This window comes from Chrysemys picta, chromosome 16 (genome assembly GCF_011386835.1).
Source record: "Chrysemys picta bellii isolate R12L10 chromosome 16, ASM1138683v2, whole genome shotgun sequence".
Taxonomy (NCBI): Eukaryota; Metazoa; Chordata; order Testudines; family Emydidae; genus Chrysemys; species Chrysemys picta.
The window spans coordinates 5,659,195-5,685,135 of NC_088806.1; the positions used below are offsets into that span (position 1 = coordinate 5,659,195).

A 25,941-nucleotide genomic window follows, 5' to 3' on the forward strand; every position below is an offset into this window, starting at 1 on the left:
AGAATATTGCAACTTTTTTTTATGGAAGGGGCCCCAAAAATTGCTTTGCTTTGTAATAATTTGAAAATACACTAAATACATTATTTAAAAACATTAAATGCTTTAATGGTATGTATACCAGCTGCTTCGCTGCAGCGCGCCAGGGCCGCTCCCGGACACAGCGCACTGAGACGCCGGGGGATGGAGGAAGACGGATGCAGGGGGAGCCTCCGACATATTCATGGCGGCCCCTGCGGGGCCCCCGGGGCCTGGGGCAAATTGCACCACTTCCCCCCCCCTCCCCCCCGGGCGGCCCTGAGACATTCTCTCGCCTAGACCTAGACCAGTTTCAACAGATTTAAAATTTTTATTAAAATGATTTTAAAAAAAAAGTGAACAGAGTTTGAGCATAGAAGTTTATGGTTATCAGGGAATACTGTACAGAATTATCGATGGTGCAAAGTTTGGTTTAAAATCAGGTGGCATAAGGAATACATAATCTGCAATATCCCCGATTCGGGGTAAAAGGTTGATGGGTCAAAGTACAGGCATTGAGATATGAGGGTATGAAGTTCATATAGTGGCTATGTACAGGTGTGGAGTATAATGAGTAGATATAATGATGAGGATGGATTGACCCTCATTTGGTGAGATTTAATGTTCAGGGAGTTTATGGTTCCAGTAATTCTCTACAGATTTGTCAGCAAGATCAAGGACTGCAGTGAAAAGACAGCAAGGCCTGTGTGCTGGACTTGTGTGTAGAAGCTGATCCACAAATATTCAGTGTAGTGTATTATATGGTGTCATCTGACATCCTTCCCAAGGGCAAAAAATCTTCTGAAACAATGAAGGCTTGGGCTCATAACCAGTGGCTGCAGAACTTTTGGATGTGCAAGTCCACATTTCTGCATCTGTGTGCAAAACTCACCAAAATAAAAGCTGCACTGACAATGGAAAAGAAAAAAAATTGCACTATGGGGATCTGCAACAACCGATTCTTATTAGTCAATCAGTGGTCTCTCTCCTAAACCAAGGTGGACTGGATTTCTTTAATGTAAGTAGTCACAACATATTGTTAAAGCTCATTTTATGCTCAATGCTGTGTTAAGATCTCTGCAGTCACAGATAATAACGGTCTTCTTGGGGAATCAGGGCACAGTATCCAGTCTGCAAGACACACACACACACACCCCGCTTGAACAAAACCCCATCCCTCCCGTTTTGCAACCATCCCCCAGAGGAAGCAGTCCGTGAGTGTTTTTGACCACAAACCCCATCCCTCCCGTTTTGCAACCATCCCCCCAGAGGAAGCAGACCGTGAGTGTTTTCGACCACAAACCCCATCCCTCCCGTTTTGCAACCATCCCCCCAGAGGAAGCAGTCCGTGAGTGTTTTCGACCACAAACCCCATCCCTCCCGTTTTGCAACCATCCCCCAGAGGAAGCAGACCGTGAGTGTTTTCCACCACAACCCCATCCCTCCCGTTTTGCAACCATCCCCCAGAGGAAGCAGACCGTGAGTGTTTTCCACCACAACCCCATCCCTCCCGTTTTGCAACCATCCCCCCAGAGGAAGCAGACCGTGAGTGTTTTTGACCACAAACCCCATCCCTCCCGTTTTGCAACCATCCCCCCAGAGGAAGCAGACCGGGAGTGTTTTCCACCACAACCCCATCCCTCCCGTTTTGCAACCATCCCCAGAGGAAGCAGACCGTGAGTGTTTTCGACCACAAACCCCATCCCTCCCGTTTTGCAACCATCCCCCCAGAGGAAGCAGACCGTGAGTGTTTTCCACCACAACCCCATCCCTCCCGTTTTGCAACCATCCCCAGAGGAAGCAGACCGTGAGTGTTTTCGACCACAAACCCCATCCCTCCCGTTTTGCAACCATCCCTGGACCAGTGACAGGTGCATGAGCAGCCCAGTCATTGGAACTAAGCAAGGAGAAGCCAGTGTAAAAAATGAAAAGGGGCCACTGTGGTCTCACCTTGGGCTCAGGGGCACGCTCCATACCCACAAACCCTACCTCCCCTTTCACGAATTCAATGAAAGGGGCCACTCTGGTCAGGAAGCAGATCGGGATTGTTTTTGACCACATACCCCATCCCTGCAGTGGAAAAAATTAAAAGGGGCCACTGTGGTCTCACCTTGGACTCAGGGGCATGCTCCGTTCCCCCAAACCTTACCTCCCTTTTCACGGATTCACACACAAAAAAGTGAAACAGCGCGCCTCAATCATGCAATAGATCAATTTGGCACATTAGCCAGGAGGAAGCAGAGTGTGAGTGTTTTCAACCACAAACCCCATCCCTCCCGTTTTGAAACCATCCCCCAGAGGAAGCAGACCGTGAGTGTTTTCGACCACAAACCCCATCCCTCCCGTTTGTGGTCGAAAACCCACAAACCCTACCTCCCCTTTCACGAATGCAATGAAAGCGGCCACTCCGGTCAGGAAGCAGATCGGGATCGTTTTTGACCACATACCCCATCCCCTCCTGATTCGCAACCCCATGGACAGGCGGTAGCAAGTTAACAAACAGTTGAAGTGTGCAGGCATTGAGGGTCAGGAGGGCCTTAACACTGCACCCCCACCTTTACTCATCCCCCACGGCTATAAGGGGAGAGCGGTGAAGAGCTATTGCATCACCAGCACTCACAAGTTTTCTTTAGCTGAAAGAGGTCACAGGACTTTGCAAAAAGAGAGAAGTGCCCGGTTTTCCCCTCAAAAGGATAATTACTAAAGGCAAAGTGGTGATATATTTTGTGAGGGAGGCGGTGGAAAATTCAGTCCTCTACCCCATCTGTTCCTTGGTGTTGAACATTTAATAACTTTCAGGAGAGAGAAGAGGAAGTGGAGAAGAGGTGGGGGCAGGGCCTTGGGAAAGGGGGTGGAATCGGGGCATACTCTCTCCAGCCCCCTGCTGTATAGAGGTGAGAAGTAACAGACCTCAACTCTATTGTCCCTCTGCAAATTTGTGTACACAGGGTCAACCCCTTACCTCTCTTTAAAAGTGAAGTTTCAAAAAGTTCAATAAATAAAAGATTGTTGGGGGCAGAATAGATCTGGACAAGGAGAAGTCTGGAGATAAATGTGAGAAGTGAGGGACTTTTTTTTTTTTTTTTGTTAAAATATTATGTTTGCTGTTGAAGAAAAAAAATCCAGAATACTTAACATTGTTGTTTTAGTTAAATAAAAATTTAAATGTCTGTCCTAATACAGCATGGCAAGAAAATCCTCCAAATATTAATGATTAACCTCTTGAACTGGAGAGAGTTCACCTCCCAATGACTTCAAAAGTATCTAAATATCGACTTCAATTATCTTTGGTAAATGAAATAACCAAACAATCATTCATTTTCTGATATACCTGTAAAACTCATCTGAAAAGTTTTCAAAATAAATCACGGTTTAAAAATGTATAGTGCGTACCTTCTAAAAATGAAACCTAAATCTATCTCTAAGTTGTGAAGAATATGTTTTAAGGTTATAACAACCAACAAGAATGGACTTTTATGTAGAAACCCATGATTAAATCGAGTCTTCCTAACTAGTGATCATGATTTAAATCAAATCCACCGCCAGCTGTGCTCTTGCCCCCATCCTCTTCATTCTCCAGGGGGGCCCACAAATATGTTTGGGGCCGGGCCCACAAAAAGTTAATCCGGCCCTGGTGGGAACTAGCCCCAGCTTTGCTGCTCCTCCTGCCTCTGTGTGTCCCAGAGCCCCTGCAGGGACTGACCCAGACCCAGGCTCTTGCTGCTATTAGCACTTGCAGGAGCCAATCCAGCTATGGGAGAGTGAGCACCCCTGGGAGCAGGGAAGTGACCACATCTCCCTGCCAGAGGGTGGAGGGAGGCAGAAGAAAGGGAAAGAGGAGCAACTGAAAGGGGATAAGGAGAAATAAGTGGGGAAAGCAGCACCCATCCATTTTCTACTGCATCACCCCTGAGTAGATTACTCCTGAGCATTAGGTAAATATCTCCAAGTGTCCAGGGTCTCCCAGATCCCCTGCCTCCCAAGGGAATGCATACAGGCATCTTCTTCCTGCCAAGCATGATTACAAGGAGCTGTAGGTGTCACCCTTATGCCATGATTTGAGAAAAACAGCAAACCTTGGGAACATGTGTCTGTATTTACAGACCAGTGTTACAATCTCTGTTCCAGGAGGTGTTTGTTCTATACTCCTGCTGGATGGGCACAGAATGGGGCAGCAAAAGGGTTGTGGCAGTTTTTGTTGCTGCACATTCCTTAAAAGTTCCAGATCCTGTTGCTTATTGAAAGAAAAAACTCAATATTCCAGTTACATGATTTATTAACAAGAACAAATACATCCAAGCACACACATCACTAAGGCTAAATGACTATAAACACCACTCAGCTAAGGGTTAAACAATACAGTGATAAAGTTCAGGTCAAATCAGTAAATCAATGAGTTAACATGGATATTGCATTGGAATCAAGTCATCAATTTAGTCAAAGAATCAGATTAATACAGCAGAAAATCAACCCTTATAAATCCTAAAAGAGGAACCCAAGAAGACAGGTGCATATTTAATGATGCCGAAACCCCAATCAGAGATTTTTACCCAGGCAGTGCAACCCAGATTTACCCAGCTGAATATTTAAATACCAAAACCAAATTATGACTTACATTTAGCCCACAACCTGAAAGCTAATTACAGTTTTCTCCTTAGATTTCATTATTGTGTAGCTAATACTTCTCCTCACCCTCTTGCCACAAAACACATACAGCCCTAATAGAGAAATTAGTAAAAGAAGTTCAAACAGCTCTCGCTGAACAATACGTATCTGACAGCTTAACTCTTTGCAATGCTTCCATAGGTGAGGAGCATGCATTCAGTCATTTCATAGGGCAGAGTTTTAAGGCTATTAAGATTTGGGGAACTATTCTTCTTAGCATCGTCCCTTTGTAGATTTCAGAAGTGTTCACACACTGACACCCACTGTGTCACACTATTACACCTCAATCTAATAGAAACTCTGGGAGGTCTCCAAAAACAGAGAAAAATAGAAAAAGGAACAAAACATTTCTAAGATTATAAGGGGTTGGATCTCTGCACCTCTCAGTCTTTGGATTCACCTGGGGTAGGAACTGTAGCTGCAGTTTAGGAACCCGGTAATGGCATAGATGGTCCAGCACTTCAGGCTAGAAGGCTTTTTAGGTACAGGGAGACTAGTGAAGGCTGCATAGCTTGTCGCCATTGTGCTTTATTCCCCAGAGGGGATCAGTCCTGGGACCCTGGCAGTCAGTCTCTCTTAGGCTATGTCTACACTGGCAGAGTTACAGTGCCAGGAATTACGGTTACACTCAGAGAGTGCTGAAGGGAAACCGTTGCGTGTTCATATTGTCAACTGCCTGTGTAATAGCGTGTTCACATTTGCAGCAGTATTCAGAGTGGTGCACTCTGGGCAGCTATAACACTGAGCATCTCATCCTCTTCTTCCACAAAGAGTTGTGCGAAGGTGGAGGTGCACAAATGGGCTTCCCTAACTGTGGAGGAGTGATGGATGGTCCGCATATTCCAATTCTGGCACCAGACCACCTAGCCACCAAGTATATTAATCGGAAGTGGTATTTCTCTATGGTTCTCCAGGCGCTTGTGAATCACCGTGGGCATTTCACAGACATTAATGCAAGCTGGTCCAAAAAGTGCATGATGCACGCATCTTTCAGAACACTGGCCTGTTCAGGAAGCTGGATCAGAAGATCACTGTAGGGGAAGTCGAAATGCCCATTGTGATCCTGGGAGATCCTACCTACCCCTTAATGCCAGGGCTTATGAAGCCATACACGGGGCACCTTGACAGCAGCAACGAGTAGTTCAACAACAGGCTGAGCAAGTGCAGAATGACTCTTGAGTGTGCTTTTGGCCTTTTAAAGGCCCACTGGCGCTGCCTATATGGGAGGCTGGACCTGGCCAATGACAATATTCCTATGCTTATAGCCACGTGCTGTACACTCCATAATATTTGTGATAGGAAGGGTGAAAGCTTCGCTCAGGGCTGGACCGCTGAGGCTCAGTGCCTGGAGGCTGAATTTGAACAGCTTAGAGAACAGGGCACAATGCAGGGACATAAGGATCAGGAATGCCTTGGGGCAGCAATTTGAAGCTGAAAGCCACTAATATTTGTTGCTATGCATGGAAGTGCAGTGCATGTAATGCTAGGAGGTTACTGTGATTGGTGCCGATGATGCACTATGAAGGTTTAAGAAAATTGCCTGTTACTTTGGAGGGCTCTATTTGCTTTCAATTAATGGAATAAAGATTGCTTTCAAACCAAAACTATTCTTTTATTAAAAAAGAACAATCAGAGGAGAGTGACAAACAAAAAAACACATCAGCACTGTGGATGATGGGGGAAGGGAGGGTCCCATGAGGAGGTGAGGTCCTGGGACGGTTAGAGATTTGTTTATGTCCAGGTATCATACCCAACCTTATCCTTTAGAGTACAGTGCAGTGAGTACTGTACTTCAGCAGGAATAAACTGCAGAGGGATGGGTGTTGAGTGCACTGGGTAGTGGGAGTCTGCAGGGTTGAACTGTGATGGGGCAGGAGTGGAATGTAGCGGGTACAGATTGGAGCCAGGAGGTTGATAAGAGTGTGTTGGCAGTGTCTGGGGGGTGCATGGGAAGGAGTTTTGTGACAGCGGGTGCAGGGGAGGGCGGGCGCAGAGCTGCTCGGTTTGCAGTGCTAGTAGTGCCCGGAGCATGTCAGCTTGGCACTCCATAACATTTAAGAGCCGCTCCATGGCTTCGTTCTGGCGTGCCGCGTTCTCCTTTCGGTCCCTCTTCTTCCTGTCCAGCCACTCCTTCAATTCTTGTTTTTCAGCCATACAGTGCATCATTACATTATGCAGAAAGTTTTCTTTAGTTCTTCATGGCCGCTTTCTAATTCTGCATAGCCATTCAGCCAGCGATAACAAAGAGGGAGGCTAGGCTCCCAGGGTCATATCTGTTGAAGCCAAAATGCAACATTTTACAAAAGCATTACTATTTGCAACACAAAGACCATTGATGCAGTGATTTAAAACCCAGACACTATGCACATACCTATCACTAACTGGCTGACTCCAGGAAAGCACAAATGAGCCAGAAGACCCCCAAAATGGTAACAGCAGGGGCAGGGGAAATCACTGTTCCAGCACCGTACAGTACACTTTCCCACAGGCGGTGTTCATTATAGAAGGTCTCTCACTGCTGAGGGTGAGCAGAGAATCAAGGGAGGGACTTTTTCAAGACTACGTCTTCTGCCCTGGCTCTTTCGTGGCTTGCCTGTGTGCAGGAATGGTCTCCCTGCCCCCCACCCCCGAATGACAGGAGTGGCATGGGAAAGTTATCCTTAATGGGGCAAGAAACAAAGCAGCTCTGCCAAAGAACCTGTGGCAGCGGATTGCCCAGTATCTCCATGAGAGTTTCATGGAGATCTCTGGGGCAGATTCCCATGAAGTGAGGGAGTCAATAAACACCTTGGTCCGCTGATCAGAAGAGGCACATGGTGGTACGTGTATCATACAGCCACAAGCCTGCTTTCTGAAACCCTCCTGCCCCCAACAACTTGCTTCAGTGATTCCAAAAATCAAAGCCACTTCCCAGGGGCCTCCTCTCCTGTTTGCACTTCGCCAAGCTCCGACAGCTGTGACTGGCTAGCCTCTTCCAGGGTAGAGAAGAAATCCTGGCTGCATGCATTTCTGACCTCCGACACAGCCTCTGCCTCTTGGTCCCCCTCTGCCTCCACATCCTTGTCCAAGATGACCTCCTCCTGGCTCAGTCCATTTTTGACTGGCACGTGAGCCACCAAAGTATCCACAGTGGCCTTCGCAGTGGAGGTGGGGTCACCACCGAATATCGCATCCAGCTCTTTGTAGAACTGGGAGCTCGTAAGCGCAGCACTGGGGTGGCTGTTTGCCTCCTGCTCCTCGTGGTAGGCGTTCCACAGCTCCTTCACTTTGACCCTGAACTGCAGTATGTCCAGGTCATGGCCCCTTTTTTCTCATGCATCGTGAAATCTGTCTGTAGGCATCATAATTTCTACGGCTAGAGCACAGCTGGGACTGGATAACCTCCTCTCCCCAAATGCTGATGAGGTTCAGCAGCTCAGCATTGCTCCAAGCCGGGGATTGCCTGGTGCATGGAGCAGGCATGGTCACCTAGAAATATGCACTGAGACCACTGCATGCATTGCTGAGCAAACAGGAAAGGGACTTTCAAAATTCCCAAGGTTCAAGGTTGGTCACGTGAGGGCACTACAGTATAGTTCAAACCAATGACCAGAGAGGTGAGAACAGGCATTGTGGGACACCTCCCGGAGGCCAATCGCAGCGCTGTAATCGACCAGAGCGTCTACACTGGCACCGCGCTGCTGTAGCCCTGGTGCAAAAAGCTGTACATCTGTCTTTGGGGTGGTTTTTTTACAGCGCTGCAACTGCGCAGTTTCTGCACACTAAGTGGCTTGGCAGTGTGTACACCTCAGAAGTTACACCGCAGAAAGGTGCTTTACTGTGCAGAAACTTGCCAGTGTAGACAAGGCCATAGATGGCTTACATAACATAAGAACGCAAGACTGGTCATACTGGGTCAGACCGATAGTCCATCTAGTCTTGAGAGTGACCAGTGCCAGATGCTTCAGAGGGAATGTACAAGAACAGGCTTGTTGACCTGCAAGGTGAAGGTGTTTCACCCTTACCTTTAACTTTATTGTTGTCAATTCCTACTTCTGCTATCTTACCACACCTCCCCCGAGGTCTCTGGGCAAATCAAGTATGAACCACTCCTTTGATGCAGAAGTGTCCCAATCCAACTGAATTGAGGCAGACTTCGGGCCAATGTCAGTTTGGAAAAGGCCCGCTTAACCCAGCAGGTTTCTCAAAGTATCTGTTGCTGTGAACTGCATGTAGTGTGGATGTGTGAACCTCAAAGATATCAAACATGAAAGAAACACAAGGCCAGTTTTGGGGAGGTTTCCAGAGCCAGGCCTGAGGGTTAAACAGGTGTGCTCAAAAGGAAAAGGGGTCTCAGCACCTATAAAAATAGCTGATTGCAAAAACAAAACAAAAGAAAAATTAAATTAAAAAACCAAAACAAAAAACAAAACAAAAAAACCCAGAAAAGCTACCATCACACATCCATCACCATTTTAGATTTTGACATCTGCTGTCTGATGCAACGTCTTTGCTTTGCAAACAAGAGACCTGGGGAAATCTGTGGCTGTTACCCTCCACCTGGGTAAAAGGTTACACATCTTGTCTCAAGTAATTTTCCTCTGAACGGAAGATTTATTTTAAAATTTATCAAAATAAATTCCATTAGAAATAGAAATAATTACAGTCCATACTGGGTCTCTCTTCTCGTACATGCTATTTCTCTTACATATTCCCCCACTCTAATTCCTGTGGAGTGAGGTTTACATTTCAGGATTAGCCACCATTTCCTATATAGTAGGAGGGGGCAGGGAGAGAACTATAAAAGGCTTGGTCCCTATTACATTAGTTTGTTTACAATGTAATAAGAACAAGTTAAACTATGTATTAAGTTTAAGTTACTGAAAACAAAAACAAAAAAGAAACAAACAAAAATCCTTTCAGTGTTACACTATAATTCAGGTTATCACAATCAACCTCTTACGTTATGTTGTGAGAGGCTACCGGTGTGGTGCTTCTGCTTTCTCCTGTTGATATCACTCGGCTGCGTGCGTGTGTTCCCTCTGTGTGCTGCCCCAGCTCTGCAGATAGCTGACACAGCAAACCCGACGAGAACCCCCAATGACCACAGAGTCTAGTAAGGTACAAAGGCACCTCGGCCAGGTTTATTGCGATCTCGGACACAATTGCAGTTCCCTGTAGGTTTCTGAGCCTAATTCAGGGCATACTACGAGAAAAGTGCCACTTGGCAAGGACCCGGCTCAGTGGCGGGACTTTCCACTGCCCCCGTGGCCGGACAAAGACACCACCCCAGGGATACATTTTTATACACAGGTACAAACAAGTTACACATCACTCCTGACGTATTGAGGTGCAACCCCTCTACGCAGCAAGGTGCAACCCCTCTACGTAGTAAGGTGCCGCCTCTCACCTTGTACATGTTGATTCGATCAAAACAACTCTATCCATCATTTTACCCTTTTGCCCCTGTCATTGGGATGGGTCGGCCTGTTCCTTGTTATCTGTGGAATGTTCCAGTATAGTGTATGTTCTGATATCTGGTGTCCGGTACCTTTTAGGTCTGTCTCTTTTTGCAGCATCAGCCCTTTCCTTGCCAGCTTCTGTAAGCAGGGCCTGCTTCTGGCTCACAGCTTAACTTTGCTTTATGTTAGCAAAGTCTTGACCATTACTTTAGTTCAGGCCTTAGGCCTCATACCAGGACTCTGATACCAAGGTTTATATCTCAGGGCCTCCTCTTACTACATTCCCCCACTTTTTGTCTTTTTACGGGGAGGATGTTTACCCATCGTCCCGGAAAAGCATAATGCATGGACTGAGGATAACCCAGTGGGCTAAACACTGTCATGCGGTTACCTCATTTTATCATCCATAAACTTATGCCCCATCTGTCTTTTTAGTCTGCACATTCCCATGTACGACTGATAGGCAGATTTTATTATCCAATTATTTTTTAGTCCCTTATGGTGGGCCTGGGAATGTTAGGCCCGGAACCATGACTGAGGAATGTAGTATTATGATTGAGCCTTAGAGGCACTCCCAAATATTTAATGTATATGAACAATATGGATATGGCATATATATTTGTAGTGTGTATGGGCATATATGTATAGTATGTATGTGTACATATTACACCACCTTATATCCAAGCATAACCATGTTTTTTTTTTAGTTTGGTGTTGAACTCTGGCCCTTTTACTTTGGTGACACAGATAGAAACACACTCCTATTAGGGCAATTCCAGTTATCACCTGTCTCATCATTAGTAGTAGGGTGAGTGTTTTAAAATACTGGATAGGGATTGTGATGGTGTGTCTCACAGTGCTATGTATATGAGAAGAAAAACAGAAATTTGGAGTAGTGACACTACCACTGAGGCCTTTATATATAAATATATTGTAATTAGTTACTACACAGTACTGTCCATTCATGTTATAGGTTACCCTTATGGCTAGTTGTCACCCTCTGGTTAGCTTCACTGGGCAGGAAATAGAAGTGGCTAGCTTTTCTGTTCCATTGGTTGCACGGCTCTGCGATACACCAGTAGTTGACATAGATCCAGTTGTTTCTTATGGATGCTGTCTTCCAGATAAATTGGTTACTGTCCATTCAGTAGGTTATCAAATAGTGCTGTGTCAGGATGTAGTATTGGTACCCAGACACTGAACAAGATTGTTTTGAATAACATGTGCCTCAGTTAGGATGCAGTGTCACTGACCCAAATTATGACTGGTACTAACAGGCAATTTGTTTACCCAATTTGTCGTTACTATGTAACTTTTTGTTTGTTTACCACTTTGTTTTTTCTTTGCCTTCACGTTGTTTGCTGCCATTTGTTTGTTGATTTTTACCTGTGTGTTGGTTAAACAGTTTAGCAAGGTTATGCATATTGTAAATGTTGTACAGCAATAATACCATTCAACAATAAGACAATAGTACAACAATAATACAGTAGTACAGCAATAATACAGTTGTTTTTACATAGTAACCAAGTTGAAATTAAATGATGGCTTATTATGGTCCAACTAGTGGTTTTTAGCTGATTGTTAACTTAATTGTCCATATATGGTAGATAGAGGTGTATTTAACCAGTCTCTTATTTATAAAGCACTTCATTTTTCTGTTCTTGATGCTTGGGGGTTTCTTCGCTGTATACTGATATCATCTGGTGTCTTCAGGGTGTGATATTTTTTGGTGTCTTTGGTCTGTGGGATGCAACTTAAACAGCTAGTTAGTTAACATAATAAAGGATTTTTGTTTGTTTCTTTTTTGTTTTTGTTTTCAGTAACTTAAACTTAATACATAGTTTAACTTGTTCTTATTACATTGTAAACAAACTAATGTAATAGGGACCAAGCCTTTTATAACACAAGCTATACTTTTGCAATTGTTGTATAAACATTTATTTTCATTTGAAGTGCATTACTAATATTTTTATACAAAATGTAATGCTTAACAGCTAAAATAAATGCTCACAATCTTCCATGAGAAAGTGTATTGCTTTCCCTTGCTGAACAATTTGTTTCAGCAAAGGAGTTAACAGAATTTTTACCAAGCTTTTTAGAGTTAATTTGCTTGTGATACCAATTTCACTTTTGTTAACTGTTTAGAAGCACAACTTTAACAACCACTGCTTCCCATTAACATAACAAAAGAAAAGCATAAAAAATTAAACCAACTATAAAATTAAATCAAAATAAATTTTAAATACAGTACTTTGAGGGTATTTGAGGTTATACTTTCATGATGCTTTGCTATGTTTGGGAGCCAAAGGTGGAAACCTGTTCAAATTGTTTGGTTAGCTTTATGCATAAATTGTTATTTTAACCAAAATGTTTTATGATATTCTTATAACTATATTTAAAAGTGCAAACAAGTTTATAAAAAGCCTAAACAAGAAATTAACATTTTGTTAATATTATTTTTACCTTAATGTTGAGGTTTCCCCTTACATTTTTTCTTTGAATAACAAAAAAAAAAGAAATCTTAAAAAACAAAACAAAACTGTGATTGATAAGAGAATATTTTTTGTTTGCAATTGCATTATTTGTTGAGGCAGAAATATATGTACATATATTTGTAACTGAAACCTTTTTGAACTTTGCACAAAAAATTGGTGCTAATACTACTATGATTATACCTCAACCATGATCTTAAAATAGTGTGGTACCACATATACATAAATTTTTAAAAGGGTATAAAATTGACTTTTGTTGCCACAAAATAAAAATAATAAAAAATAGTCACGTGACTCACACAACATACAACACAAGACAACACACATGACATACAGGACAAACTTACAATTAACAACAAATGGCGCCAGAATTCTATTAATAACTATACAAAGTAAGGCAAACAAAAATAAAAAGGGTTATATTTGAATAAACAAATCATTACGTTATTTAAAACTTGTTACATAAATTGTTAAAAATATATTAATATTTGCCCAATGTATTGTATTAATTTGGTAACAAGGAATTTTGCATCGCTTTATATTTAACATTATTTTAAAACTCTGCTATATGAAAATAAGAAAAGCCCATGTTTCAAACATTAGTAAGTGGTTAGGATTAGAAGCAGAGTGTGCATTTCTGTTGCTTGGCAACCATATCTTCAAGAAAGTTAGGAATAATTTCAGCTGTTGCATTCCTGAAGGGTTAAAATACTTAATTTACTGGGATTTATTTAAAGTAAAGTTTTTACCTTGTTTTCTTTTTGTTTCTTGTTTTATTCTGTTTTCAATTGCTTTATCTTTTGGGGGTTTCTGTAAAAACTATAACTTTTAACTTTTAAAACAAAAAGAAAGCAGAATTGAGGAGAGGCGGGGGAGAGGGGGGTGAAGAGCAACCTAGGAAGGTAGTGAGACCTGAGCCAAGAGAGATTAACTCTATCAAGATATTTGAAAGTACAGGCAGCAGCAGCAAGTTTAGCAAACTAAGAAAGCATATAAAGGACAAAACTTAACCGGTATGTAAAAATATTTGAGAAAGAATGTTCTATTTTCAGATATGAGCGTGGAGTGTGATTCCGTGGGTCAAAGCAGTTGGGAACCTGTACAGTTAGGAACCGCGCCCCTGTTTTTTATCCTGGCTTTGAGAGGAGAAGGGGGTAGTTACCTGCTCTTGTAAAACTTGAATTTGTTCCCCCAATGTCTGTTGCTTTTGTGTGCATGCCAGATGGATGGCGGGAGTGCCCTTTTTTGCTGCAGTTAACTGGTTTTGGGCAACGCCATGTGTTAATGCATCAATTCTAGGTGTTAACCCATTTAATTTTGGTTTTTTACTTTGAAATGCTTTTTTATTCGCTCCCCTGCGATCGAGTCGCAGCTCCTGTCTCCTAATGTGCTCTGTGAACTGTTCCATATTTTCCGTCATTTGATTTACCAATTCTGTGAAAGTATTATGTGCTACTCTTTCCTTCTGTGCACTTACTTGTCCAGTTCTGACAGGCACCAGTCTAGGTCTCAGTGTAAGTTTAACTGGAACCTGGCTTTTATCATAAGGTGGTGGTTGCAATGCAGTGGACCCCGTTTCATCTTTTAATTTTACTAGGACCACCTTTTTCCACTTCTGTCCCCATTCTTCAGGCACAGGGGAGCTACCTGAAGCCTGCTGTTTACTACCAATATTTATAACAGGGGACGGCACTTTTTGCTTCTGCAGGTTTTTTACAGCTGTTTCCAATTTTTTATTTTCCTGCTTCACTTGCTCGAGCATATCATGAGTTTGGCCCGCCTGTTGCTGTGCTAACAGAGCTTGGGCTTTCCAGTGCTCAACTGCCCGGGTTACCTTTTCTACTCCTCCTGTTTTTTCTGTGACTTGTTTGGCCAGCATGCTAGCATGCTGTCTGAGCCGTCTCACTGCCAGAGACATGAGTTGCAAAATTTTTGCTTTTTTGCTCTTATTACTGTTTCTCAGAGCTTCGGTTTCTACCATCGCTCTACATAAGCCAGTCCATGTTTCCCCACTCTCTTTTTTAAATTCATATGGACCCCCCTTACTGGCAATGCAGCGGGTCCAAGACTTATCAAACTCCGTGGGGATTATAAGGGAGGGAATAAGGGGGTTCCCTAGCTCGAGGTTTACTGCCATGTTAGATAGCGATTCTTACCACGGCAGTTTTGCTTACTCACCAGATCAGCGGTCGGGGTCACCAGTGTTGTCAGATGCTACCGGTGTGGTGCTTCTGCTTTCTCCTGTTGATATCACTCGGCTGCGTGCGTGTGTTCCCTCTGTGTGCTGCCCCAGCTCTGCAGATAGCTGACACAGCAAACCCGACGAGAACCCCCAATGACCACAGAGTCTAGTAAGGTACAAAGGCACCTCGGCCAGGTTTATTGCGATCTCGGACACAATTGCAGTTCCCTGTAGGTTTCTGAGCCTAATTCAGGACATACTACGAGAAAAGTGCCTCTTGGCAAGGACCCGGCTCAGTGGCGGGACTTTCCACTGCCCCCGTGGCCGGACAAAGACACCACCCCAGGGATACATTTTTATACACAGGTACAAACAAGTTACACATCACTCCTGACGTATTGAGGTGCAACCCCTCTACGCAGCAAGGTGCAACCCCTCTACGTAGTAAGGTGCCGCCTCTCACCTTGTACATGTTGGTTCGATCAAAACAACTCTATCCATCATTTTACCCTTTTGCCCCTGTCATTGGGATGGGTCGGCCTGTTCCTTGTTATCTGTGGAATGTTCCAGTATAGTGTATGTTCTGATATCTGGTGTCCCGTACCTTTTAGGTATGTCTCTTTTTGCAGCATCAGCCCTTTCCTTGCCAGCTTCTGTAAGCAGGGCCTGCTTCTGGCTCGCAGCTTAACTTTGCTTTATGTTAGCAAAGTCTTGACCATTACTTTAGTTCAGGCCTTAGGCCTCATACCAGGCCTCTGATACCAAGGTTTATATCTCAGGGCCTCCTCTTACTACACGTTACACTAATTAACTTCATGTTTAATTTCATTGTCACTGGTAACAACCTATTCAAAGATTACAAAATATAAACCGATAGGGCAGTTTTCTCTTAATTCCCATTTCCACCCAGTGAGCTTTGTGTGAAGTCACATTCTACAATAACCTAGGAGCCTTCCATTTCTTTGAGTTCATTTCTCCCTGCGTCTTCTCCTATAACTGTGGGTGGAAGGGGTCTCACACTACGTGGGAAGATTGCATCATGAGAAAAACGACCTATGCTGTATTTTCACACTTTCTAATCTTTCATAGTAGTAGAAGGCAGAGAAGTGATACAAATGTATTAGACTCAAGAGCAAACCTAAGAGTCCAAACCACAGACTCTAGACTCAGCATTCATGTATCCTGCATTCTGAACTTGGAATCTGATACATTCCCTCATTGGCTACCATCATTTGCCCAGCATGGAAGTGCTTCTTGTCCAAAAAGGCAGCCAGATTGGGACCCATAGGCGGAATGGCTCTGAAGGAATCAGCTGTTTCTCTCTGTGCTTCATGAAACTTTGGATCCAAATGGTAAAAGACAGTTGTTCCCAATTTAACCATGGCATCCTTTAGCAGTGTGATAAATGCCACTTAACTAGGGAGCAATGTTCTAAAAATAGTTTACCTGGGCTACAGGTCAGCATAGCATTCATTTTTTGGGTGAAAATCAACCATTCGTACCAGCAATTTCTACCTGAGTTCTTGTAAAATCTTTGACCTTACTTGGAGTAATTTTACACTTCTCTGGCGTAGAATTCTTCACCAACCATACAACGTATCAGTAGCAATAGTGAGGTATAACTCCCCCAAATATGCCCTTTTATTTCGTGAATCTGGTGGCACAGATTTAAATTAAGGACTAAATTCAGGTACTGCTTAGAATCCCTGTAAGACAACAAATGTCAGGTATCTATTGAAATAGTTGCAGAAAGATACTTATTATCACATTCAACACAGATTTCATTTTCTACACATTTGCAGCATCTCCCAAGGGGTGAGCTGAACAGAAATGTCACTTCCATTTTTCCCATCTCTACCTAGAAAGGGATAGCATTTCCCAATAACAGACAAAATGCACTGATTAGAAAGGAGATATCTTCAGGAGCGACCTCCTGCAGGGCCTTGGCCACAACTGCTTTGGGGGCCAAATGCATGGGTATTTTGCTTAGTTACAAGTCATTTACTAGGGAATACTCTTCCCCACCCTTTAGAAAAAATATTGACCTAATCAATTGAATCCCTCTGCCCTCTTCCTGCTCTTTGTTATAGTCCAATATATTTTAAGTGAGGAGAACGGTAGTAAAAATATCTGCTCTCCAGCACAACCTGAAGCAACATGAGAACAACTGGGAATAAAACAATTTGTTCCCGAAGGGGAAACTTGATGACTAACAATTGCTTTGAAATGGGGGGACAGTATAACCGTGATGCTCAGGGTTTGTTTAGACTAGGAAAAGTCATGGAGTTTAGCTCAGGTCAAGGGGAAAGCTAATGCAACCACTGCACCTGGGCTGCATCTGCTCTACAACTATAATTGTCTTTTTACACCAAGATCACTTAAATGAGCAGCCAACGCCATGTACAGTCCTAGTGGACGTAAGGCACAGGTAGTTTTTGCCTCAGTGTAGCTTGTTGGGATCAAACATCTCTCCCACCTGGAGCGGATGAACATTCCTGGCTGGAGGGACACACACTCCTATGATTCAAAAGGAAAGGAGTTGATAGAAAAGATCACAGGACGGACCCCAAAGAAGGTGAGCTGCAAAAGGCAGAAGCAGGCAACTCATCTGGGGGAGCTGAGAGAACTCGGTGAAGATGGTGCAAAGATCACTATGTGGGAATTAGCAAATGTGATTTAAAAAAAAAAAAACCCAAATCTTTGGCCAGCCCTAATCAAGGCACATCTTACAGTTCTCTCCCATGTGGATTTTCTGATGTCGAGTAAGGACTGAGCTATAACTGAAGCTTTTCCCGCACTCAGAGCATGTGTAGGGTCTCTCTCCTGTGTGGATTCTGTGATGTCTGCTAAGGGTAGAGCTCTGTTTGAAGCTTTTCCCGCACTCAGAGCATGTGTAGGGCATCTCTCCTGTGTGGATTCTCTGATGTGTGATCAGGGCAGAGCTCTGATTGAAGCTTTTCCCACACTCAGAGCATGTGTAGGGCGTCTCCCCCGTGTGGATTCGCTGATGTGAGATGAGGGCTGAACTAGCATTGAAGCGTTTCCCACACTCAAAGCATCCATAAGGTTTCTCACCCGTGTGGATTCTCCTATGACTGATAAGGTGTGAGCTCCAATTGAAGCGTTTCCCACACTCAGGACATCCATAAGGTTTCTCATCCGTGTGGATAATCTGATGTGTGATCAGGGCAGAGCTCTGATTGAAGCTTTTCCCGCACTCAGAGCATATGTAGGGCATCTCTCCTGTGTGGATTCGCTGATGTAAGATGAGGGCTGAACTACCAATGAAGCTTTTCCCACACTCATGGCATGTGTAGCGTGTCTTTTTCAAGTTGATTCTCTCACGTGTAATAAGGTCTGAGTGGCTACTGAAGTTTTCCTCTGGCCTCTGCTGAGTCTTACAGGCTTTTGCTTTTTCTGGGAGTGCACAACTCCCGGAATCATTCTCTTTGGATCTTTCTGATAACGTCCCATGTGGTTCTACTTGCTCAGCATCTTCCTGCTGGGGATTCTCCTCATTCTCACTCACCATCCCAACACCTGATGGGAGACAGAGAAAATCCAGACACAGGTCACTCCGTGCTCCAGAGAGAAAGGAAATCTCAGAGAGAGGAATGGAAAAAGGGATGAACAAACCAAAATATGTGCGGGAGAGATCAAACCTATCAGGAGCTGATTATCCCCAAACCTTTCCTGAGTGGAGAGAGGAAGGGATCAGTTCCGGGTACGTATCTCACCAGAACTCTTGGGGTAAGCAAGATTGGGGAGGGACCTGCTGCCAGTTGTCAATCAGGGTAGGTGGGAAGCCATGAGTGACATCTGCCTAATGATTCCACATCTGTAGGAAACAATCCTGAACTTAGAGAGCTCACAAGGGCACCTCAAATGTTTCCTGTATTCACGGACAGTTTTTTTACTTAGTTTAACCAATTCCTCACCTGTGCAGGCAGCTCTCGGGAGCACTTTTTTCTCAGAGCCCTGGAGGTCTGGAACCCACGGCTCTTCCCCTCGTTCCAGCTGCGAGATCACATCAGGTTTGGAAACTGGAAACCCTGCTCAAAGCAAAGAAAATAAGGAAGGTCTCTGGAATTTGTGGGATACTTGTAAGAAGGACTATTCCATGGTTTTAACCCCAGCTCATTTTTAAGTAGTAACATCCCAAGGCCAGCTTCCTTGGCTCAAAGTGGCAGGAGAGTTATTATTATTATAAATCATATTCATAACCTTAGTGCCTAAGGGCCAACTAACAGTGGGTCCCCATTGTGCTAGGCACAGTACAAGCCCAGAACAGTAGATGGCCCATGCCCTGAAGAATTTACAATCTAAATAGACAAAACAGACACAGAATGGGGGAAGGGGTAGAACCCACCAGCAGAGTGAACTATGTGAAGGCAGAGGGACAGATTTGATGAACACAGTGCATCCGAAGAAGTGAGGTTTTTACTCACGAAAGCTTATGCCCAAATAAATCTGTTAGTCTTTAAGGTGCCACCAGACTCCTTGTTGTTTTTGTAGATACAGACTAACACGGCTACCCCCTGATACTAGGCATCCATCTTGAGTCTATTGTATTTAATGTTATGACTAGGGCCAGTGTTTTCCGGAAATTGCTGCTACTACTGCTTTCCCCCCCCTCCCCGAAATTACTCTTCATTTCTGGAATCGCCCTTCATATCCGGAATTGCTCCCTCATCATGCTATAGAGCGGACGGCGCTCGCACCTGCTCTCGGCTGCATCCACAGCACCTCTCCCCTGCTCATCTCCCCTGCACACAGCTGGTTCATGCCCCATCTCCCCTGCACACAGCTCGCTCTAGGCTCTCAATGCCCAGTGTCTGGGCCCCACCGCCCCCACACAGCTGGCTCCTGTCCCCTCCTCCCAATGCACTTTCATCCTGTAAAGGATAACATATTGCTCATATTTGTCAATTACTCTGTTTTCATTGCCAGCAAACCCTGGCCCTACTTATGACTGTTATCTGTATATTTGAGCCAGCCCTTGAAAGCATGAATACTTCATAGACTATGATGCTGAGATGGGCCAGATGATACCAGGGAGGTCTGAAGGATGGAATTCCTGTGCAACCTGGTGTCACTAAGGGGTGATGAATGCCAAAGCTCAAGGTTGGTTATGCAGATCTCCCTCTTTTGAAGCTTTGCCCCATGCAGAAAAGGGCAGTGACTGATTTTTACCTGTTTCAGGGGACTGAAGAAGACAGACAGACTTTTTGGGGAGAAATAGCTGAGTTTCAGCTGACTGAGGGGGGTCTTTTCGGCTACAAACTGACATGACCTGATAACCAAGAGGTAAGCTTTTAAGGAAAGTTTTAATACACTTGGGAACTGATCAGGGATTCCCAAGAGGACTGATGAGGGGGCCATGGCAAATACGCATTTAGATTCTTTTCTTGTTTTATATCTTTTCCCCAGAAGGCACACTGACACTGTCATGGATCCATAGGATCTGTGCAATGCCCTGGCTTATAAACAGTTCTTGGGAAGTGCCCCTTGAGTGCACTAGACCCCCCAATGGGTCCCACTCTTCCACAAAGATAGGCCTGAGACTGAGCCTCTGGCTTCAACACTCCTATTTCAACCTGTGAGCTCTGCCAGCAGGTCCAGCTGAACGACACTCCTGTTCAGAGACTGTTCCTCATTCTACACACAGAGCAAGTTTTTACTGTAACACTGGGCAGACTTTTAAAACATAGCAGGGTTTATTAGTGAACCACAACACAGCATTGGAAAGTCCTTAGATTAGCTCGGAGAAGCAAAGAAGACAATATAGTCCATACTGGCCAATGCCCTTGAGCCCTGATACTGTAGAAAACATTTTATTTTCCTTTCACTGTGCCTGTCCATTTGTCTATGCTCCGGTAGAGCTCCCTGCGTCTGCAAGCCCAGTTCTTCCTGCTCCCAAAAACATAACGAGTCCATGTATGCATCACTCAGCCAAGTGGAGATCCTCCCAGGGACAGGTGACAATTATTCCCTTGTCTCTGTCAGGTATTCCATTGATGTAGGGTGGTCCCAGCCTGTCCTTAATGACCCATTCATATCACACCATGACAGCTATGTCACAAAACATCTCATGTCTCCTGCTCTTTCTAATCATAGCAATACCAATCACAGAGGAAAACTGAGGTGTGTATTGGCATCATAGAAGTATGTTTAGCTTGGCTAAACAGTGAAATCCTTGCTGATCTTAAACACAAAAAAGAAGCTTACAAGAAGTGGAAGATTGGACAAATGACCAGGGAGGAGTATAAAAATATTGCTCGGGCATGCAGGAGTGAAATCAGGAAGGCCAAATCACACTTGGAGTTACAGTTAGCAAGAGATGGTAAGAGTAACAAGAAGGGTTTCTTCAGGTATGTTAGCAACAAGAAGAAAGTCAAGGAAAGTGTGGGCCCCTTACTGAATGAGGGAGGCAACCTAGTGACTGAGGATGTGGAAAAAGCTAATGTACTCAATGCTTTTTTTGCCTCTGTCAGACTGCTGCACTGGGCAGCACAATATGGGGAGAAGGTGACCAGCCCTCTGTGGAGAAAGAAGTGGTTCGGGACTATTTAGAAAAACTGGATGAGCACAAGTCCATGGGGCCGGATGCGCTGCATCCGAGGGTGCTAAAGGAGTTGGCGGATGAGATTGCAGAGCCATTATTTTTGAAAACTCATGGCGATCGGGGGAGGTCCCAGATGACTGGAAAAAGGTTAATGTAGTGCCCATCTTTAAAAAAGGGAAGAAGGAGGATCCGGGGAACTACAGGCCAGTCAGCCTCACCTCAGTCCCTGGAAAAATCATGGAGCAGGTCCTCAAGGAATCAATTATGAAACACTTAGAGGAGAGGAAAGTGATCAGGAAGTCAGCATGGATTCACGAAGGGGAAGTCGTGCCTGACTAACCTAATTGCCTTCTATGATGAGATAACTGGGTCTGTGGATGAGGGGAAAGCAGTGGATGTGTTATTCCTTGACTTTAGCAAAGCTTTTGATACGGTCTCCCACAGTATTCTTGCCGCCAAGTTAAAGAAGTATGGGCTGGATGAATGGACTGTAAGGTGGATAGAAAGCTGGCTAGATCATGGGGCTCAACGGGTAGTGATCAATGGCTCCATGTCTAGTTGGCAGCCGGTTTCAAGCGGAGTGCCCCAAGGGTCGGTCCTGGGGCCGGTTTTGTTTAATATCTTTATTAATGATCTGGAGGATGGTGTGGACTGCACTCTCAGCAAGTTTGCAGATGACACTAAACTAGGAGGCGTGGTAGATACACTAGAGGGTAGGGATCAGATACAGAGGGACCTAGACAAATTAGAGGATTGGGCCAAAAAAAACCTGATGAGGTTCAAGAAGGACAAGTGCAGAGTCCTGCACTTAGGACGGAAGAATCCCATGCACTGCTACAGACTAGGGACCGAATGGCTAGGTAGCAGTTCTGCAGAAAAGGACCTAGGGGTCACAGTGGACGAGAAGCTGAATATGAGTCAACAGTGTGCTCTTGTTGCCAAGAAGGCTAACGGCATTTTGGGCTGTATAAGTAGGGGCATTGCCAGCAGATCAAGGAACGTGATCGTTCCCCTTTATTCGACATTGGTGAGGCCTCATCTGGAATACTGTGTCCAGTTTTGGGCCCCACACTACAAGAAGGATGTGGAAAAATTGGAAAGAGTCCAACGGAGGGCAACAAAAATGATTAGGGGTCTGGAGCACATGATTTATGAGGAGAGGCTGAGGGAACTGGGATTGTTTAGTCTCCAGAAGAGAAAAATGAGGGGGGATTTGATAGCAGCCTTCAACTACCTGAAGGGGGGTTCCAAAGAGGATGGAGCTCGGCTGTTCTCAGTGGTGGCAGATGACAGAACAAGGAGCAATGGTCTCAAGTTGCAGTGGGGGAGGTCCAGGTTGGATATTAGGAAACACTATTTCACTAGGAGGATGGTGAAGCACTGGAATGCGTTACCTAGGGAGGTGGTGGAGTCTCCTTCCTTGGAGGTTTTTAAGGCCCGGCTTGACAAAGCCCTGGCTGGGATGATTTAGTTGGGAATTGGTCCTGCTTTGAGCAGGAGTTTGGACTAGATGACCTCCTGAGGTCCCTTCCAACCCTGATATTCTATGATTCTATTACCAAAATTCCCACCTCCATCTCTCTCTCTCTCTCACACACACACACTGCTCACAGACCTTAGAGAGAAAGCAAAGCACAGGAACTGGATGTTAGTCCAGTGAACGCAGTGGAGGACAAGCTGCAATCCTCAAACCCTGGTCAAAAAGGAGAGGTATGTGGGTCCCTACCCATAGAGAGGGACTGGATAGAGGCCTGATACCTTGAGCAGACCATGGAGGCAGGTCAAAGGCTTAGCTACCCCAGAACTGTGAAATCACAAAAGGACATTTTGGGGAATTAGGAAATCTAGTGACTCAGGTGTAATGGGAGGGAGAATTAAACTCCCCCAGTGTGTGGAGAAGGCTGGGGAATTAAACACTAAAATTCAGGAGCAACAGCCTCTAATTTTTCCAGAAAAGGAGAAGGTAAGAAACAAGATCTGGGCCACGCAACCTCAGGAGAGACAGGCTCAAAGATCCAAGGAGCCTGGAGGGAAGACAGCTTGTGGCTGCTGCAGATGGGGAGAGGGGGGACAAGACTCTCCAAACTCTTACTCCTGCTGACCCCAACCTGATTTTATGATCTATGACCTAGTCACATGTCTTGTGGGTAATTTTATATTCGCTAGAGGTAAAATATCATCATCAGAGTATTGCTTATTAGCTTGGAACATGCGTGGAGGGGTAAGGAGGTGAACATAAATAAATGGGTTATTTATTGCAGGTCTACACTACAGCTGGGATCGATGCTCTGAGATCGATCCACCCATGGTCCATTTAGTGAGTCTAGTAAAGACCCACCAAATCAACTGCAGATCACTCTCCAGTTGACCCCTTTACTCTACCCTATAAAGTGTTGATGGGAAATTTTCTCCCGTTGACCCTCCCACAGTGTACACCCTGCAGTAACTCGACCAAAGGTACCTTGACTCCAGTTACGTTATTCACGCAGCTGGAGTTTTGCAGTGTAGGTCGACTGACCACGGTAGTGTAAACATAGCTAAAGCTTGCTACAGTTAAGGGCCTTGTATTAGGTGGAGGCTTTGTGGGAATAGTTATACTGAAGTCTGGGATTTACCTGAATAGGCCTAAGGAGAGAATCCCAGGTCAGATATTTTGCACCTTGATTTTGAGAGATTAACGAGGAACCACAAACAGGTGCAATACACCACAGGGTTCTGAAAGAAGGAAGTTTGAGGTGGGCTTTAGCAATTAGGTTGCTATGCAGTATCTCAGCATTTTGACCACATTCATATATTGGAATTATTTATAAATAAGTGATGTAAATCATGAGTATTAATGCTTGATGCTTAATTATGGACTTCCCAAAGGCCACATATGGGTTGGGGCAGCTATTGACATTATTGTAATTAGAGTAAAGGAGCAGATATGGTATATAGCCATCCTATTACCATAAGAAAGTGGATGAAATACCTCTTCTGGTTACCATTTTTTCATTTTGTTGGCTTCCCTGAGACCATGTAAACTGAAAGAGGGCTCCCTTCTGATGGTCTCCCTTACCTCTTGATCTTTATTTCCAATGGTGTCTGTAACTTGTAAGTATGCACAGTGCAAGACTCTCTTTACTATACTTATCTTAGTCCTGGTCTACACTACTAGGTTAGGTCGAATTTAGCGGTGTTAGGTTGATTTTATAAGCAATGCACAAGCAACCCCGTTCCGTCAACCTAAAGGGCTCTTAAAATCGACTGCTATACTCCTCCCTGACAAGGAGAGTAGTGCTAAAATCAACTTTCTTGAGTTGAATTTGGGTTAGTGCAGACGCAGCATTGTGCAATTCGACAGTATTGGCCTCCGGGAGCTATCCCAGAGTGCTCCAATGTGACTGCTCTGGACAGCACTTTCAACTCCAATGCGCTAGCCAGGTACACAGAAAAAGCCCCAGGAACTTTTGAATTTAATTTCCTGTTTGGTCAGTGTGGCAAGCTCAGGAGCACAGGTGATCATGCAGTCCCAGAATCACAAACGAGCTCCAGCATGGAGCGAACGGGAGACACTGGATCTGATTGCTGTATGCGGAGAAGAATCTGTGCAGGCAGAACTACGATGAAAAAGAAGAAATGCTTATATGTCAAAATTGCACAGAGCATGATGGAGAGAGGCTACACCAGGGACACACAGCAGTGCTGTGTGAAAATTAAGGAGCTCAGGCAAGCCTACTACAAGACAAAGGAGGCAAACTGTCGCTCTGGGTCGGAGCCCCATACATGAAGCTTCTATGATCAGCTGAATGCCATTCTAGGGGTGGGACCCTACCAGTACCCCACCACCTGTAAAGGGGGAGTCTCACGCAACAAGGAGGAGGATTTTGTGGATGAGGAAGAGGAGGAGGAGAATGCGCAGCAGGCAAGTGGTGAATCCGTTCTCCCCGGCAGCCAGGACCTTTTCATCACCCTGCAGCCAATACCCTCCCAAGGCGGGTTCCCGGACCCTGAAGATGGAGAAGGCGGCTCTGGTGAGTGCATATTTGTAACTACACTACAGGGGTTAAAAGTAATTGTGTTTAATGTTTGATTTGGCCTGAAAAATTGGGATGTATTTGCGGCCAGTACAGCTACTGGAAAAGTCTGTTAATGTGTCTGGGGATGGAGCTCTCCTGGAGGTACTTTGAAAGCCTTTGCAGAAGGTTTCTGGGGAGGGCTGCCTTATTTAGTCCTCCACGGTAGGACACTTTACCACACCAAGCCGGTAGCAAGTAGTCTGGAAGTAGTCAGCACAAAGCATGGCAGTGAATGGTCCTGGGTTTTGGTCACATTCATGCAACGTTCGGTCTTTATCTTTCTATGTCAGCCTCAGGAGAGTGATATCATTCATGGTCACCTGGGTGAAATAGGCGAATTTTTGTAAGGGAACAGTAAAAGGACCCAGTTCATAATGGGCTGTTCGCGCTTGGCTAAAAGGGGTCATCCCGGAGAACAGCCAAGTGGTGGGGGTAGGGGTGTGCTGCACATCCATCCCAAAACCGCAGCCCCTCCTTTTAAACAACAAATCCAACTGGCATTGCTTGCTATGGGAAAAGAGGG

At 44.7% G+C, this 25,941-nt stretch overlaps 1 protein-coding gene across 8 annotated transcripts in view; it reads right to left on the minus strand.

Annotated features, from left to right (window-relative positions):
* The window catches only part of LOC101936867 (zinc finger protein 239-like), a 309,680-nt gene that overhangs the window by 263,520 nt on the left and 20,219 nt on the right, over positions 1–25,941 (minus strand). For 4 of the 8 annotated variants that reach the window (XM_065569741.1, XM_065569740.1, XM_065569743.1 and 1 more), the window contains 2 exons: positions 18,734–18,847; positions 17,871–18,335 (listed from right to left, as the gene is read on the minus strand). In XM_065569741.1, the coding sequence (XP_065425813.1) occupies positions 17,871–18,335; positions 18,734–18,847 (579 nt within the window). Of the gene's footprint in view, positions 1–14,965; positions 18,336–18,532; positions 18,634–18,733; positions 18,848–25,941 lie in introns of those variants that run through there. The other 4 variants (XM_065569744.1, XM_065569745.1, XM_065569747.1 and 1 more) reach the window with 2 other exon arrangements.